Source organism: Malus sylvestris, chromosome 7, assembly GCF_916048215.2.
Source record: "Malus sylvestris chromosome 7, drMalSylv7.2, whole genome shotgun sequence".
NCBI classification, from domain to species: domain Eukaryota; kingdom Viridiplantae; phylum Streptophyta; class Magnoliopsida; order Rosales; family Rosaceae; genus Malus; species Malus sylvestris.
Window position 1 is genome coordinate 10810533 of NC_062266.1, and position 17291 is coordinate 10827823.

A 17291-nucleotide genomic window follows, 5' to 3' on the forward strand; every position below is an offset into this window, starting at 1 on the left:
TCGTACTTTTTATTTTTCTATCTTTTTCTCAATGTTTTATTATTTATTCTTTTTCTTTTTAAGTTCATATTTTATTATTATGTATTTAATTCCTTACATTACAAATATATTATTTAAAAATCATAATATTTTATTATTCTATATAGTAAATTTATTTAATTTTTATGACATATAATAAATTTACTTAATTCGTTTAACCCGCTTGGACAAAGATTGTCTACCCTCTCTTTTTCTATACATTTCCATGCCCTCCTGTTTTGTGTGATCACGGTTAAACCCGCTTAGATTCTCACCTATGCTCCGTCTAGATGTTAAATCCCAGCATGCCGTGCGATTGGAGCGTAGCGTTTTTAAGAATCTTGAATCTAATAAACCAATAACAAACAAAGGCTACGTGCCAATGGCAGTCTGTGTGAAAATGCATGAACGTTGGTATGTCTAAGTCAGGCAGGTGACCAAACTGCCGAACCCACTTGTTTCTCGATTTCATTATTTTTATATTATTTGTTTAAGACCCGATCCACTTGGTATTTTCTTGGTCAATAAATACAATTAATTGTTTTTTTTAATTATGTCTCTTTTGTTAAATCATTGTGAGTCATGTATACTTGTGGAAAATAATGGTGCAGTTTCCTTCGCTTCACCATTTCTTATAATGTAAATATGAGAGATGCAGAGAGAAGTGGGCATTGCACCCGTTGCAGAAAAGTTTATCTCGACTTAGTGGCTCCATCACTAGTATCTGAACATGATCACCAAGAGAAAAATCAATGGCGGATTCAAAAGTTTTTCTTCGTCCAACGATCCCATTTAAATTTGACAATGAAAATCACATCATAACCCCGCAAAAAATAATGAAATTAAAAAAAAAGTAAGTAAAAACTCAGTTTCGCAAGTGTAAAATTTGAAGGAACCAAAGAGTGATATTCTCATCGTGATCATGAAAATTTAAAAAGGAGTTTTGATAAAGTTTTATAGACGGTCCAGTAGTATACTATTATTATACGCACATTATCTTCAACTTAATCACGTGTGCAATCTATTATGTTTGGGGCAGTGGTAGAGTCATAAAATTTTGTGAGATAGGGCCCTTCAATAGATGTATTGAGAAAATATTTTGAACTCATAACATGTGCAATTGAATTAATCTTCACAAAGCTGAAAGACCCATTAAATTTAAAGCGATAATCAAAAGAAGTGTACAATAGAACTAAGTGGGAGGTAGAGAGCATGGCAACCAGTAAAAAAATTAAAATTATACGAAGGAAATTCAAAGAAATCTAGTTTGGATAGTTTGATAGAAAAAGTAGGGCAAAGAGGAGGGCTGCGAATAATAGTTTATTAGGTTGCTTTAAAATAACATTAAGTCGATTTTAAAATCTCATCCCTAAGTTTTACTAAACCGAAAAGACAAAGAAACAAAACTATGGGAAAAATATAAGACACGACACATTTCGACTTAACTTCTTTAGGAGAACAATTCATCTTCTTCCTCACATCTCATGGTTCTACAACTGCAGGCTTAAGTTCACTAGAAATTTCTTACACAGTAGTCAGGACGGGCCAGAAAGCACTCTGGTCCCTTACTAGCTCAGCCCATGGTTTGGGGTTTTACATACGAAAGGTCATGGTGATATTATGATAGTGAATCTCTCAAATATAAACTGTACAATATTTTGTTATATCTTCGATGTTTGACTCTATTCTCTAACATATCGCGATGCGTTAACCCAAACTGGAACCCACAAATAGCCGTAGTTAAAACAAGTGTGCAAACTTCATTTCTATTATATGCAACTTATTCATATCATAATGAATTTTGTTTCTTCTTTTTAATAGCGTGTATACAATGAGGGATTCAAATTTGAAATCTGAGAAGTAGCACAAGACTTAAGATAGACTGTGAATCAAACTCTTCAATATAATTACAAAAGTGATTTAAATATCTTCTTGAATCAGATTCTACTTACCATTATAACCTAACACATGCACTTTGGAATATAAGAATATATGACAAAGTCTTATGATTTGTCATTGAATATAAGCCTATGGTATAACTAGTATTCGGTGGTATTGAAAACACGCACAATCACACAATTTTGCGCTTCGTTCAATCTTTATTCTACATAAACTTTTTTGTAGATTTTTTTAATATTACTTCGCATATTGTTAATACAACCTACATTAGGATTTATTATTAAATAGCATATATACTCTAATATGAAATGACTATTTAGACCCTATAAGGTTTCAATAATAAAAACAAAAATTATGAATGCACCCCAAATTATGTTCAACGTGTATCCCAAATTTATTTTTCAAGCTCTTAAAGGCAATCCAACCATCTATTCTAGAACAAAACTCTAATCAATAAAAATAAAAACACGTTAATAAGATAAAATTATTTTTAATGAAACATAGAATAGAATAGACATTTTATAGATTTCACATAGACTTCTTTTTTCTTTTTCTTTTTTTTGGTTATTTGAGTAATTTCAACGACATCATTGACAATATTGAGCCAGGACTTGCTTTTGCTGTTAAGCTATGTCATGCAGGTGAATTATAAAAAGAAGGGCCATGTCCAAGGACGTACAAACAGAGACAGGAAAGGATAGAAATGGCACAACAAAAATAATAGCACCAGGTGAGTGCATGAAGTGAGAGGGACTTGAAGCAAAGCTTCAGTCTTGACCCCATTTCTGAAAATCAAGCCGGAGTGTAAGGGGTAGTCTGGGAGTGAGGTGCTTAAAAAAAAAGCATCCATGAAAAAAAAGCTATGAGGGTTTTAGGCGTTTGGTAAACTAAAAAAAATGGCTTATTTTGGAAGCTGCTGTGAGAATAAGCTGAAATCAAAGGAAAAGCTAAAGCGTCTATTTGCAGCTTTGGAAAACTGGCTTTTTTTTCAAAGCACATGGAGCTACAGTGTTCCTTTAATGAAAAGACCCACTATCAGACTGTTTTTTTTTTTTCAAAAGCACTTTTACAAAAAAGTTTACCAAACACTTTGCTGATTTATTTCACAGCTGCTTATTCTCACAGCACAGCGGCTTATTCTCACAGCAGTTTTTTTTCAAAGCACAGCAATACCAAACCAACCCTAAGTATCGTCACCTTCTAATTTGAAATCAACAGACTAATATGGTATACACAAGGTCGATGCGGGGTGTATGTAGAAAGTGTCAGGTGTATGTAAAAGGTGCGGAGTGTGAGAGTACAATCGGTAAAAAGTTTAAGATAAATTTTAATTTAAAAAATAAATGCACAATGTATTCAATATGGATAATGTATTCAACAATATGTATGGCTTGTATAAAAAATAAAGCTTAAATTTTTTTTTTGATACTTTAGATGCGGTCTCTAGTCCCTAGTCCCTAACACTATTTGACTAAAACCTTAATGGTATTCAAAATTTAATCAAAATTCCTTGACTTTGTACACCTCATTATATTACTATTAATATTTATATTTTTATAATTTTGACATTAATTGTTTGATATTTTATGAGATTTATAATCCTATAAATTTAAAATCCCTCATTATAATACTATTAGAAACGGCTACAATAAAAAAAATTCAAACGTTTTGATTGAATAAATGAATAAAAACTATGTAACAATAAGAAATAATAAATGGCAAAAGAATGTATCCATAGTGTTAAAAAAATTGGTACATTTCACATATAACAAAGTAATAAATAAATAAAGAAGAATGGGTACATTATAAATAAATTAGGGTACAAATATAAAATTAAAAAATTATGAGTACAAATGAAATTTTAAAAAATATGGGCGCAAAAAGAAATTAATACATGGGTACAAATTAAAACTAAAAAGAAAATAATACAAATTTCAAAAAAAAAGGTTGCAAATTAAAAGTGGGTACAAACTAAAAATATAAATATATGATACAAAGTTTAGGCATAAAACATAAATATACCATATGTAATTTTTCTATCATTGATTGATTATACAATGTCGCGTGACGGTAAACATATAGGCACAAATACAAATAAAACTTTAAAAAATATGGGCACAAAAAGAAATTAATATATGGGTACAAATTAAAAAAGGTTTGCAAATTAAAAATGGATACAAACTAAAAATAAAAATATATGATAAAAAATTTAGCCATAAATATAAATATACTAATTGTAACATTTTTAACACTAAATAAATATATTTAGAAATAAAAAATATTTTATTATTGAAATAATTAATGATGTTATTAATACCCAATGACCTTAATCAAAAATTGAAAATGAATAAGATTTTAATTAATGGAGTAACAAAATGAAAGATGAGAATATAATTATTCTTTTTTTATATATATTTTTGTCACACCAAGCATAAGAATGACATTCTAGCTCAACAATGACGGATCTCCTAATCAAAATGCCTACGTCGATCAACCCTCACACTCAAATGATGTTGGATATATTCTTGCACAATGACTAACTAATAAGGCTTTTTTTTTCTTTTTGAAAGTGGGACAACTGGTGACAAGTTGCGATTTATCATTATTTTTGAACTCGGGCAGACTCACTAGCTCAAAATATCAAACTCAAGACCTCTCACATTTTTTTTATTAAGGAGTTACAGTCCGCGCCTTTACCACTAGGTCACTTGCTGTTGTAAAAGAAAAAAAAAAAGCATTGACGTCAATACTTATTTTGAAAATTCATTTACACTATGTTTAGATGAAGAAATTTAAGATTACTAAGACCATCTCCAATGGTTGGCCTAAAAGCCAAATATTTTAACCCGGAAAATTTAGCTTTTAGCCCAGAAACAGATTTTCTGCTCCAACCGTTCTAGCCTAAAATTTTAGTCGGGATTATTAAAGAATGAACTTAGACTATTTTTTTGTTAAATTAATTTTTTTAAATAAATAAGTAGACTATTGTAAATTAATTTTATGAACATTTTAATCTAAAAAATTTTAAATTCTGATTTATAGGCTAAATTTCGGGGGGAATCAGTGACTTAGTTTAGTATTTAGCATTTAGCCCAAATTTTCCCCTTGGGTTGAAGTGGGTTTGGGGGGGAATTTTGGGAGGTAATTTGACTTTTAACCCACCATTGGAGTTGGTCTAAGGGATTTTAAAATGATGATAATTGAAATGACGAGATTTTATTTTCTAAAATTTGTGAATTTTCTTGTTTTGTTAACCTAAAAGAACAATGAAATTGAATACAAAATTTGTTATTTTTATACTCTTAATCATAGAAATTGGGAATGACACCTATTTACATGGAATTTAAACTTGGAAATTAGAGGTCCCAAATTCTAAGTTTTTTTTTCACACAAAAATTCTAAATTTCTTTGTTTATGAATCCAAACAAAAAAATTGATGCATGTTAATTTATAAATTCTGATTTTTATCCAAATTCCAAATTTATTTTCATCGTGCAAATATAATGTTAGTTCTTGATTCTTCCAACCCAAGAAATTCTTAAATTTTAGTCGAACCAGAGCTTTTCAATGCCGCGTTAACATGATTACACGTTTGACCATATGAAAAGTAGTACATTTTAAAACTTTGCGGTCTAAAACGAGAAAATGAAAATTTCATCGATCATTTCGAAATTATCCCAACAAGAATAATTTCCATTTGTAAAATGTGGTTATCGAAACTTACAAAACTAACGCCCATGCTCTCCTCTTCCTTCTCAACTCAATCATTCACAAGAAAAGCTCTCTTCGTTTCTGCCAACTCTGCTTCCATCCGGCTTCGACCTCTCTCTCAAAACTTACCCGAAATGGACGCGGACAAAAGTCAATCCAAATCGATCAGCGAAGCCTCCGATCATCCCACGGACCACCGCTTCCAAAACGTCGTCGTCATGCGCCACGGCGACCGCATCGACAACTTCGAGCCCCTGTGGACATCGCAATCGCCGAGGCCGTGGGACCCGCCTCTGGTCGAAGAGGGCAAGGTCCGGGCCTTCTGCACCGGTACCAAGCTCCGATCGGGTCTCGGGTTTCCAATCCACCGCGTTTTCGTCTCGCCATTCGTGCGATGCGTCGAGACCGCCGTCCAAGTCGTCACCGCCCTCTCCGCCACCGAAGACCCGTCTCTCTCCAAATACGAGAGCGATCAGCCCGTCCCAGTCGACCCCTCTAAGCTCAAGGTGGGTCCCACCGTTTAAACGCATACATATGCTTATATTGATATTTTAGTACTAATGTTGAAACTTTGTGATTGCATCGTATATATAAATTTTTTTTTTCTCTTCTTATTGGTGAGAACAACATGTACATGTATTGACGTTGATATTATATATATGTGTGTGTGTATGTATATGTATAATATGTATGTATGCAGACCCCTTTATCTAAAGAATTTCAAATTTTGTGTAAAAATGGAGACTAGTTGTAGGGCCAACTTCATATCGAATTTCAACAATCTCGTTTATTTTGTAAATTCTGATTCATAGACCATCCCTGCAAAAATTCAATTTAATTCAAAGTTATTTGCCTATTTAATTATCACGATGAAATTTCATTGTTTCTTGTAGAACAGAGTATTCGTCAATTTCTTTGAACTCAATTAAATGTCTCAAATATTTTCGATTTGGCATATTTTGCAAGGATAATCTATGAGGTTCAACTTGAAAAATAAAATGTTCGAATCGTTTGAAAAAAAATAGAGATCCCTTCCCTTAAAGGCCTCCTATATGTATGTATGTTATATTGTCGTTGTCACAGTATATGTTATTGACAAACAAGGTAGAAATCTGACATGTTAAATTGTCGTTGTAAACAAAATTGCACAATTAGAAGTTATGATTCACGGTCTGACAATATAACATACTACATATCGATAGGCTAAGAAAGAGCTTTATTGACATTTAAGCTTGGGACTGATATATGAATGATAATGATATTGTAGTATCCCATCTCTTATTCCCATTTTGCAGGTATCAATTGAATATGGGTTAAGTGAGATGCTAAACAAAGAGGCGATTCGCGGTGATTTGGCTCCGAAAGATGGACAATGGGGCTTCAACATTGCAGATCTTGAGGCTATGTTCCCGGCTGGGACAGTGGATCAAACTGCGGAACGGGTGTACAAAGAGGTAAGTGAGAATTTCTCGGTGTACGTATGTGCGTATATGGACGTAAAATGACTATTTTGTCTGATGGAGCCTCTTCCTGTGATGAACTCCAGCTGCCTCAGTGGGGGGAGAGCGTGACGGGCGCCCGGGCTAGATATGTTCATGTCATTGAGGCTCTGGCTGACAAATACCCTACAGAAAACTTGCTCCTTGTCAGTCATGGTATGCTTCAAATTTGGTTCAACACTTTCTCTACTTTCATGTTCTGTTTTATATTCTTGAATTTTTTTTCCGGGAGTTCATTAAAAGAATTTACTCTAGTTAGTCGAGTTCTAGTGATGAGTTCCTCTTTCAAAAGGAAAGACATAGAACCTTTCAAATTTAAGAGAAAACATCCTTGTGCAGGTGAAGGAGTTGGTTCTTCAATTTCTGCCTTCCTGGAAGGCGCCACAGTATACGAAGTAGAATACTGCGCATATTCAGAACTAAGAAGGCCCATAAAAAACCGGTCATCAGCTGCAGGAAAGTTTGAGGTAATGGTAAATCGTGGCCGGACTGGTGTCAGTTACTCACTCCCAACCTCTGGAACATAAGAGTAACAAGACTGCAGTGTAATAATCGCATTCCCTTTAGCACGTTTGACTGCATTTTTACCCCCAAACTCCTCTTGTCAAAGATCATTCCAGGGTTACTGGATTTACAAATTAATCAGACAATAGTTTTCTTCATTTGTTTTCGCAACTTCGGAATTCCCATGTATTTGCTACCAGACCATAAAGGGTCCGGTTAGAAGGAAATGAAACGATAGATTCCTTTGTATCAGAACCAGAATGATCACATTCTGCTTTAAACATTGATAAATGAAATTGTGATTTACCAGAACTATTGATCTGATTCCTTTGCTGTTAATTTTAGTCCAACTCGTCTTTTTTTTCAATGAGAAACAAAGAAGAAAAGCGGATGAGTGTCTAGTACAAAGAATGGCAGTAACAAGCATTACCATGCCAGCAGGTCCTTGTCAATACGTTGCTAAAGAAACTAATACAAATATTATAGAAGAGGTACAAGGTTATTGTCAATCAATGCTACCCTGATCCTGATGTGTTCGGAAGCGGGTCAAATTGATCAAACATGTCTGTCGGGAAGTCATCGAACACACAATCCGGAGTCATGGTATGGTCGATTTTCTCCCCTTCACAACTTAGACAGCTTCCTACTGGTTCAAACAATGGAGGCTCCATGACAAGTGGTTCTCCTCCGTTTCCAAGCTCCAAAGCATCCAGAGGTCCTAACATGTCGAAATAGGGGTCGAACCTTGCCAAGAATTCTTGCGTTTCGGATGAGAATATTTGGTCTGTTTGGGGCTGTGGGTTCTGCAGGAAGGGGATTACAGAGTGGGAATCAGTCCATGGATCCTTATCAGTTATGGGGAGCTCATGTTGAACGGGGTTTGTTTCGAAGCAAAGAGACTTGGGCTTAACAATATCCGGCAGCGGCACCATTTTGATGATCTCGGAGTTCCGAACGTAAGGTGGCGGTGACAAGCATGGTTGCGCCTGCGACGATGGTTCTCCCTCCGATGGGCAATTGAATTTTGTAGCCTGAAGAAAAAGAAGAATAAAACGTGTCATCTAATAACACAGTTAACTGTCTCTAGAAGAAAGTTCATTCGCTTTCCCAAGTGATTACAAACCAAAATTACTAAAGAAGAAGAAATGTTGTGTGGTTTGAGAAGCCTCCAGATATAATCATTGATCTCCTGTTAGAGGATAGTACTATTTTGTAACATCATTTAGGTGTGTGGTAGTACCTTTTTTCCTTCGACCGAGTTAAAATTTCCTATAAAATGTTAACAAGGCTCACTATAACAATGGTAGAGTCAACATGGGTCATTGGTTGCTCATGACCCCAATAACTTTATAACTTTAATGTATATTTATCTATATATTTGTGTATGAAATCTATGCGTAATTGCGATGAACTGAAAGAATGAGTCAAAAACACTAAATTATAGTTTGCTACTGCTTTTATGCAACCCCTGTATTGTTGTTTATAGATTTTCTTTTTTCTTTCCTTTGTCTTTCTTTTTCAATTTCTTGTGTTCGATAAAAAACTTCACTCGATAGGCCTCGTCAAAGCCGACATAATGTGGCATAACTCGCCAGGTACTCACTAAAAACTCGACAAAATGAATCGATGAAGTTTTAGTTTTTTTTTCTAAAATTATATGATCTTATTGTTATAAAATTCTGACTGCGTCACTTACTATAACATATCATATTCTTTTTGTACATTAACTTTTGAAAGAAGAAAAGGACAATTACCTCCACAATGGTGGGAAGCTCATGAAAAACAGAGACTTCCCCTTTGGTTTTATGTGATTTGGAGGAGGGTGTGGCTGGTGCTGCTGCTGATGTCTGCAGAATCCTAGCCAGCCTCTTCTGCCTGCTGCTCCAAAAATTCTTGACGTCATTGTCCGTCCTCCCCGGCAAATAGGTCGCTATTCTTGCCCATTTGTTCCCAAATTGTGCTTGCAACTCTATCACCACCCTCTCCTCCTCCACCGAAAATTTGCACCCACTGTAGAAAAACACACACACACACTCTAATCATAATTAGAATAAAAACCAGCAACCCATTTCTCAAATCTCAGTTAGCAAAAAAACCCACATCTCAGTTAGCAACAAAACCCGCGAACCCGTTTCATAAATCTTAATTCGCAACCAAACCCGACAACCCATTTTTTTATTATATGCGATATTCTTGCTCTAAACTAGAATATGGGAAGAGGAGAAAATTCGAAAGTTAGATGAAGGGGAAGACCCTAACCACCAAGTAATCCACCACTTGCAAATAACCCGTTTTGTTAACCCATTTCGTAAATTCTAATTACCAAGGGAACCCAACAACCCGTTTCTGAAATGCTGAACAAATTATCATCCACCAACTTCTTGAAACAAAAGTGCCACAAAAAAGAAAAAGAAAAACAAGTGCAAACAAAAGAGAGAATGAAATGGCGGACAGTAAATTGGGTTACTTCTTCAAGTTGGGACGGAGCTTATTGACCCAACGGAGCCGGCACGACTTTCCGGTACGCTGCAAGAGACCCTTGGATCGAATGGAGCTCCAGTCTCTCGGACCACATTTCTTCACATGCTTTAACAGCACTTCGTCTTCCTCTGCCTTCCATGGCCCTTTCCTTATACCCTCTTCTTTTTTACCTTCCATTCTTAATTAATTACCTTACCCTGTCTCATGCACCCAGAGAAGAAGTAAATATCTTTTGTTGGGGGGAACTTTTTCTGGGTTTTGTTCTTCACTGAGTTCTTCAACTCTCTGTAAAACTTATTTTATCGTTTTGTGTAGTGGCGGTTAAGGCGGTTACTTCCGCTGCCCTCCCCACTAATGTGCCCACATTCCCACTTTTTTCTCTGTTTCAAAATCTGTCTAGGTGTCCATTAAAAAATGGTCTAGGTGGAATGCAAAAATGGCCCTGACCACGTGGCAAATTTTAATTTCCAGCCTTTATTGTTCTCTGATTGGGCAAGGGAGAAAAAAAGGATGAGAATCGTCTTCACATCCTCTTTGTGAGGAGCATAAGGATTTATTTATCTCAATCGTTCATCGTATATCTTACGGTCAGCTTTCTTTAGATACTATTTGTGTTTGATCTTAAATAAAAAATTTAAAATAATTTTTTACCGCAGAATGACTGATGAACGGATATAATGGATTGATCTCAAGAATCCGGATAAGATCCACGCAAATAGTATCCGGATAGGATCATGTTCTAGGGAAAAACCCTGTAGGTTTTATTTTGAAGATTTTATGTGTATTTCTTTATATTTTTTTTCCCAAAAAATTTTACTTATGTTTGATAGTTCCCCAAAAAAAAAAAAAGTGTTCCACAGAAAACTTATATTTTCTGCACAATGTTTTAAATTGGTATCAAAGGAATCGAATCCATAAAGTGGTGCATTGGCTTGGTTGATAGAATATTTCTCTTAAACCCTTACCTATCAAGTTATTGAGCTATTTGGTTTGGACAAGGAAAACTAAATCCTGGGATAAAAATTTCTCAATGTCTTCAGTCTTTTTCCGTCAATGATTCGCTTATAATATTTTCACCAATCCGCGAGAGTCGAGAAAAATGTTTAGTTTTAAGTTCAACCAAAAAAACTGCCGAAAAATTATAGGAAGCAAGAAAAGTGACTCCGGCAAGTAGTGATGCATGAAGAGCCATCCCTTCGTCACCATATTTTCCTTGGCATGCTGTAAATGCAATGTTCTGCATAAAAATTGCTCACAAAAATGATTTGCATACATATAAAAATAGATTGATCAAACAATGCTCAACAAAAGAAACATTTGTTGCTACATCTCATATCTCTCAAATATACTTCTCTCCATGAAGCTTCTCATGAATCTATTTGGTTAAGACCATTTTCTATTCATAATCGGAGGCAATATGGTCTACCGTTAGAGACAAACACCCCAACTATCATTCACGGAGATAATGCAACTTGTATTATTTCATCAAAGACTATAAGAGTACATAAATACAAATCTCCTAAAAATTTCAATACACATGAGCTCAAAAAGGCTAAAGTGATTGAAGTTAGACAAATCCCATTCTAATGGTAATATGGCGAACCTATTTAGAAAATCTCTATCAAAGTGTACATTCCTAAAGCTGATATATTATATCAACATCCAACAATTGAACATGTTGCTTCACTAAACCTTATCATAATCAAGGGAGATATTGATATGGGGGAGTCTCCAGAAGTACGTAGCTTCGAAAAGAAACACACGCGTACTATTTTATCAATGATGTGTAGGCATCAAAGGGCAGTGTTGTAATAATATGGATGCCCACGTACTGAAAAGAGAAGAAGAAACAAGTGGTGGATGACAAAGCCATCAACAATTCGCCTATAACAAATCACTAACAAATAGCCATTTGGTTTGTACTTCTCACCATTTGCTACAAGAGAGCTAATCTGTAAACACACCACCAATTCTCATCATCTCTATTTGAGAGCAAGAGTGCTTGTCACATCCCGACCTGAGCTTCGCCTCCGTCATAGCATGATATTGTCCGCTTTGGGCTCCAACCACGTCCTTAAGGTTTTGTTTCTGAGAACTCACGCGAGCAGAACTTCTCAATGAGTCACCTATCCTGGGAATGTTCTGGCCCCCTTCTCGCTTAATTTTGGAGTACCTACGGAACCCGAAGCCAGTGAGCTCCCAAAATGCCTCGTGCTAAAGGAGGTAAGCATGTACATACAAGGTATAGAGGATCCACCCCTGGGCAATGTGAGATCTAACAGTGCTACCTAAGACTAGAGAGGAGAGAAAAATAGTGAGCTGCTTTAGTGAGATTATATACACTAAAACTGAGTGTTATCTCTGTACTACTATTGTTTCAGATAATGACGGAAACTATTGGTGTTGCCCTGAGGACGAAGTTACACTTGTTGAACCTTGAAAGTATTGTGCCTTATTTACTTTATACGCCATTAAACATATAGTCTATTTTATACATTTGCAGAGTATTTCATTTCTTCTGTTTTACTGACTTTCAAAAAAATCAAACACAATAAAAAAACCACAGATAAAAGGAAGAAGTCAACTTTCTTCCCGTATTCAAGCAAGGGAACTAGCTGAGCGCACAGACACATATATCAATGACATATATATATATATATATATATATATATATATATATATATATATATATAACTACTATTGATACTCTAAAAATTTTATTTTGCCCTCTTCACAAATATATTTTTCTTCTTAAATATAAAAAGTTTAGAGTGTCAATAACAAATTCTATATTTTAGAGTGTCAAATGTATACATTATGTTAGGGTTACAGTTACCTGGTAAGGGAAGGAAAATAGGGAATGAGGGTTGGCGCTGCCTGTGAACATTGGAAACAGAGGAAGGGAGGGAAGGGGAGGACAAGACCCCAAAAGGCAAAAACCCTTTCGTCGTCCTATACTTTTCTTTTCCTTTTCGTTTTCCTTTTTACTGTTTGTTATTTTATCCAACTTTTCGTATACCCATGCTAAATGCTTAGGCTTGATTCACTCATTTCTTTATTTATAGGGTCAGTCTAGAAATATATATTTTTTTAATACATCGATATTTTTATATTAGAATAAGAAGAAGTTAGGCTAAACCACACAATAGGCAGCCTAGTTTGATATCAAATTAGTCATCAACGAGATTCGAACCTAAAACCTCTCATTTCTAAACGAAGAGGAATACTACAAAACCGTAGTACTGAGTGGCGTCTAGAACTAAACTTTAGTGGTATTTTTATTTTTATTATTATAGTAGCTAAGATGCCTTATCCATAAATGACGAGTTTGGTATCAAATTATTATAGTTAACTTATTATATAACTTACTTTAGATCTCACGATGATGACAAATTAGATATCAAATTGCTTAAGACGACTTGACTGAAAAACTTAAAACCCTCTTGAACCACGGATTGAAGTTGTATTTTTTTTTTCTTTTCCAGAAAACATTGGAATTCTAATTTAACGTTTTCTAGTAAAAACACTTCAAACAAAAATGTTTCTGGGGCAAAAACAGGCTGACTCATTAGGTCACCAAAAGTTGAAATTGGACGTTAGCATGTATTGGTGCAAAGTTCAATATTGATATGGCATGAATAGTTGGACAGCGACGTCGTTTCAATACTACCAATGTTGCTTCTGTTTACTTCTTAATCAAGTAATCATCGTCTTAAATGTGGAATTCGCAGTTTGGGATGGAACTAAGAACAACCTTTTCATTTCTTTTCTTTTCCTTCTTTCCACTCTGTCCTCTTACTTTCTGACAAGAGAAGCTAAGAACGGTTAATGTGTTCAAACTGGAACGTTTTCCTCTAAATGCCGAGGAAGCGAATGACATTTGCGAATCAACTGACGAGCATTTCAAATTACACCTCTGTAAATGCACTGTAAATGGAATGGAGAAGTGAAAGTGATGACTCAAGAGATGATAAATACTTCTCAATGAGTATTCAATTAAAATAAAATGAACAAAGATGAAAATCCAACCCAGGTGTGGGTTTTATATATGACAAAAACTGCATTTCGAAACCTAAAACTATTTCAACCAAAAAATAAAAGCTCATTCATCCCTCGTCGTCCTCCGAGGTACCCCAAGTCCAGTTCTTAGGTTTGCACCAAGCTCTACGAGATCCCCCGCCTGCAAAAGAAGGTGCAGCCATGTCAGTACACGTATCATGTGACGTAGAATGATCTTGATTATTGTTGTCTACATAAGATATGAGAATGAACCGACCTATTATTATTATTTTAACTGTCACCACAATCGCAACTGGAATAGGATGTCCATATAAAATAGAGGGCTTGAACGTTGTAAACACGAAAATTCTGTGATAAAAAATGACAGAAGAACACATGTACAAATAATATTTGTATTAATGTAATTTAGGGTTACAAACTCTGTAACAAGATTTGACTCCTCTGATTTGATCTTCGAAAATAAAGTGTAGATGTCGAGTGAGTGATTTGAGGGTCGTAGCGACTTGATCTCGAACCTATAAAAGCCGCAAGGATTTGGATTGTGAAAACGGAAGAACTGGCACGTGTAGCAGTGGTTGATAGTTCTTCACGAGTGTGGCGAAGAATGTAGAGAACTTTCTGATTCTTCTTAGTGTTGGAGAGCATTTGGAGGCTTGAGCATCTGAGTGTGAAAAATATGTTTTCTGAGCATCCCTTCTTTGTCTTGGAGCCTCATATTTATAGACTTTTCGTCTTGATGTAGGCTTGATTTTGATTTGGGCTTGGTTAATTGACGAATGGACCGAGCCTTGCTTTAGGCTTGGTTCGTGACTTGAGCCCATCAAATAATCTTTAATCAAGTTATCTTTCACATTTCATCTTTAATTTGATCATGCCACGCCAAATGTCGAAATGTGAAACCCTTGATGACTTGTTCGGTTTCTTGATGAGTCACATGCTATGTGTCTAATTTGTGAGACACGTGACATATGCCACGTAAGCCCTGACATGTCAAAAAACCTTAATTTGTTGGCGATATTTATTTCACCAAAATTTCAATGCCTACAAACGCATCACAACAAAAGACGTACAAGAAACTATGAGAAATTAAAAACAAACCAAACATACATCTAAATTAAGTCCCTTGACTTGTCTGCCTAGATCTCCCATCTAAATTTAGACAGCAAGGAAGAACTTATTTAAGGTTTTGAAAAAAGTGGTAAATCAGTTCCTTTAGGACACCTTCAGTACTGTATGTTTTCGAAGGATACAACAAGTATCAGCTAGAAGATGAAATTAAGTATCAAAACATACAACGTGAGAAGTTGTTCTTCGTAGCTAGTTTGCAACTAGGAAGCTTATGATTCATTTCAGGGTAGAGGGTAAGAATTTTAAGAGTTAGAAGTAACAGGGTTGGAAGATTAGGAGACTCGAACAGTAATTACTGTTCATGTTTTCCCGACGACCGAAAAGGTACAAAGAGTTGTAGATGGAACAAGGACTGCACAATCTAGATAGCAAACCTGACAAGTTGTTCCACTCTGGTAGCTACTTTGCAGTCAGGAAACCTAGAATTCGGATCAGGTCAGAGGTTTGAAAGAATGTTGAGTGAAGACAGGGGAGTGACTTGGCAAACTTACCGTGTCTAAAATTAGGTAATTACGCAGCTCAAAGGGCCACAAGGTGTGAAAAAGAAACGAGGAAAAGCAGTTTAACGGATCTACTTGTACTACACAGAACCCCATAACAAATACCAATAAATTCAGCATCAAACATGATTTCGGCTTAAAGGCTCAAATTAAGAGGTCCAGACTCGAGCTAAGTAGTTGTACAATACCCGACCTCTCCCTCCATGAATTGGAAAGGAACAGGAAGAAGAACAAAGGATAACGAAAAGTCTCTTAGAACCAGACGAGCACAAAGGGGGTTGGCACAGTCATAGTAAATAAGAAGTACACAAGAAAAATCCAGGGAAATTACCTAAAAAATGCTACGACCCCAAATCACAAAAGAACAAAACAGACAAAAAGGAAATGAAAGATGAGTAACCACCTGCGTTGGTCTAGAATCTGATTGACACTTATTGCACCAAATGACACCTAAACAAAGGAAATTCAATTTACTCCTTTCTCCACTAACTTTCCTTCCTTCCCAGGAGACCACAGCTACGCATCATTCACTCATTTTTCGGTTTCTCCCTCCAGCAGTGAAACTAGTCTCTCACTACATAGTTCACAATATACCGAACATTACAATTTCCATTGTTTTATTTAGTAAAGGAGAGTACTTTTTCACTACATCTATCCACATACACACACACACACACACACACACACACATATATATATTCTGAATGTACTGAAGGTGCTGAGGACTGAGGAGCATATGATCTTAATATTCACAAAAGGGCAGAAATATAAATATAAAGTACCATAATATCAAGTGGAGACCCTAAATCCCTAATTGTAATTACAGATTACACAAGCAATACAGTGTAGCAAATTGCAATGCTTCCAAAGGAAGAATTTCCGATAAAAATAATTTGATATACCCCTAGGAAACTGAGAGCGAGAAATGGGAAGCTAACCTTGCGGATGCCAGCGACGCCCGCGGTGGCGATGGAGCCGATGTAGAGGGAAGCAACTGCGAAGGCCTTGAATGGCATCGTAAAGGAGTTGCCGGCGCAGGCTTTTCGGGACGACATTACGGCCCAACCGAGCTGAGCCGCGTGGCACCGCCCACCACAAGTGGGTCTGGGACCCACCGCTACTGCCGTTTCCATTCTCCGGAGTCTCCTCCTCTTGCATCTGAGTATCTCCGACCGATGATAATGAAGCACCTGGTAGTGCTTTGCTCGGAAGAATTCGGTATGCATGTTGTAGTATTGGGCTGATCTGTTGGAGTGGGCTTGTTTTGGTAATGTGAGCTTTTCTTCGTTTTGGGACCGTAGAAACGCCCTTGTTAGCAGAAGAACTGTTGGCTTACCCATTATATTATCATCGATATTGTTTTCAACTTTACTCTCATAATGATTTTGTCCTCGAATGTGTTAATGTTTTTTCTATTCAACCTCAATCAGGTCTTTAATTTTTCTTTGCAACTTAGTTTTTCATTTAATGTAAAATTCGAATTTATAACTCCCTTCAATATTGGCAAGAGAAATACAAATTGACCAATAGA

General features: G+C 35.8%; 2 protein-coding genes and 1 pseudogene across 2 annotated transcripts; 1 reads left to right on the forward strand and 2 right to left on the reverse strand.

Moving 5' to 3' along the window:
• The first annotated feature begins 5566 nt into the window (after nucleotides 1–5566).
• Nucleotides 5567–7943, forward strand: LOC126628550 (uncharacterized). The gene is made up of 4 exons (XM_050298285.1): nucleotides 5567–6134; nucleotides 6924–7082; nucleotides 7175–7283; nucleotides 7467–7943. Exons 1-4 carry the CDS (start codon nucleotides 5622–5624, stop codon nucleotides 7652–7654), a joined length of 969 nt encoding a protein of 322 aa, XP_050154242.1. The 5' UTR covers nucleotides 5567–5621; the 3' UTR covers nucleotides 7655–7943.
• Nucleotides 7944–8049: 106 nt separating this feature from the next.
• Nucleotides 8050–10356, reverse strand: LOC126628551 (transcription factor DUO1-like). The gene is made up of 3 exons (XM_050298286.1): nucleotides 10099–10356; nucleotides 9386–9641; nucleotides 8050–8662 (listed from the first exon to the last, which is right to left on the reverse strand). Exons 1-3 carry the CDS (start codon nucleotides 10287–10289, stop codon nucleotides 8147–8149), a joined length of 963 nt encoding a protein of 320 aa, XP_050154243.1. The 5' UTR covers nucleotides 10290–10356; the 3' UTR covers nucleotides 8050–8146.
• Nucleotides 10357–14080: 3724 nt separating this feature from the next.
• LOC126628561 (uncharacterized) lies at nucleotides 14081–17053 on the reverse strand (annotated as a pseudogene).
• Between the last annotated feature and the right edge of the window lie 238 nt (nucleotides 17054–17291).

Excerpts from the sequence above, each read along its gene's own strand:
- LOC126628550 (XM_050298285.1), top strand. The coding sequence starts at position 5,622 with ATGTGGTTATCGAAACTTACAAAACTAACGCCCATGCTCTCCTCTTCC. Across the intron at positions 6,135-6,923 it reads TCGACCCCTCTAAGCTCAAG|GTATCAATTGAATATGGGTT; the intron begins GTGGGTCCCACC and ends CCCATTTTGCAG. Across the intron at positions 7,083-7,174 it reads CGGAACGGGTGTACAAAGAG|CTGCCTCAGTGGGGGGAGAG; the intron begins GTAAGTGAGAAT and ends GATGAACTCCAG.
- LOC126628551 (XM_050298286.1), bottom strand. The coding sequence starts at position 10,289 with ATGGAAGGTAAAAAAGAAGAGGGTATAAGGAAAGGGCCATGGAAGGCA. Across the intron at positions 9,642-10,098 it reads CTCCGTCCCAACTTGAAGAA|TGGGTGCAAATTTTCGGTGG; the intron begins GTAACCCAATTT and ends GTTTTTCTACAG. Across the intron at positions 8,663-9,385 it reads AGCTTCCCACCATTGTGGAG|GCTACAAAATTCAATTGCCC; the intron begins GTAATTGTCCTT and ends CTTTTTCTTCAG.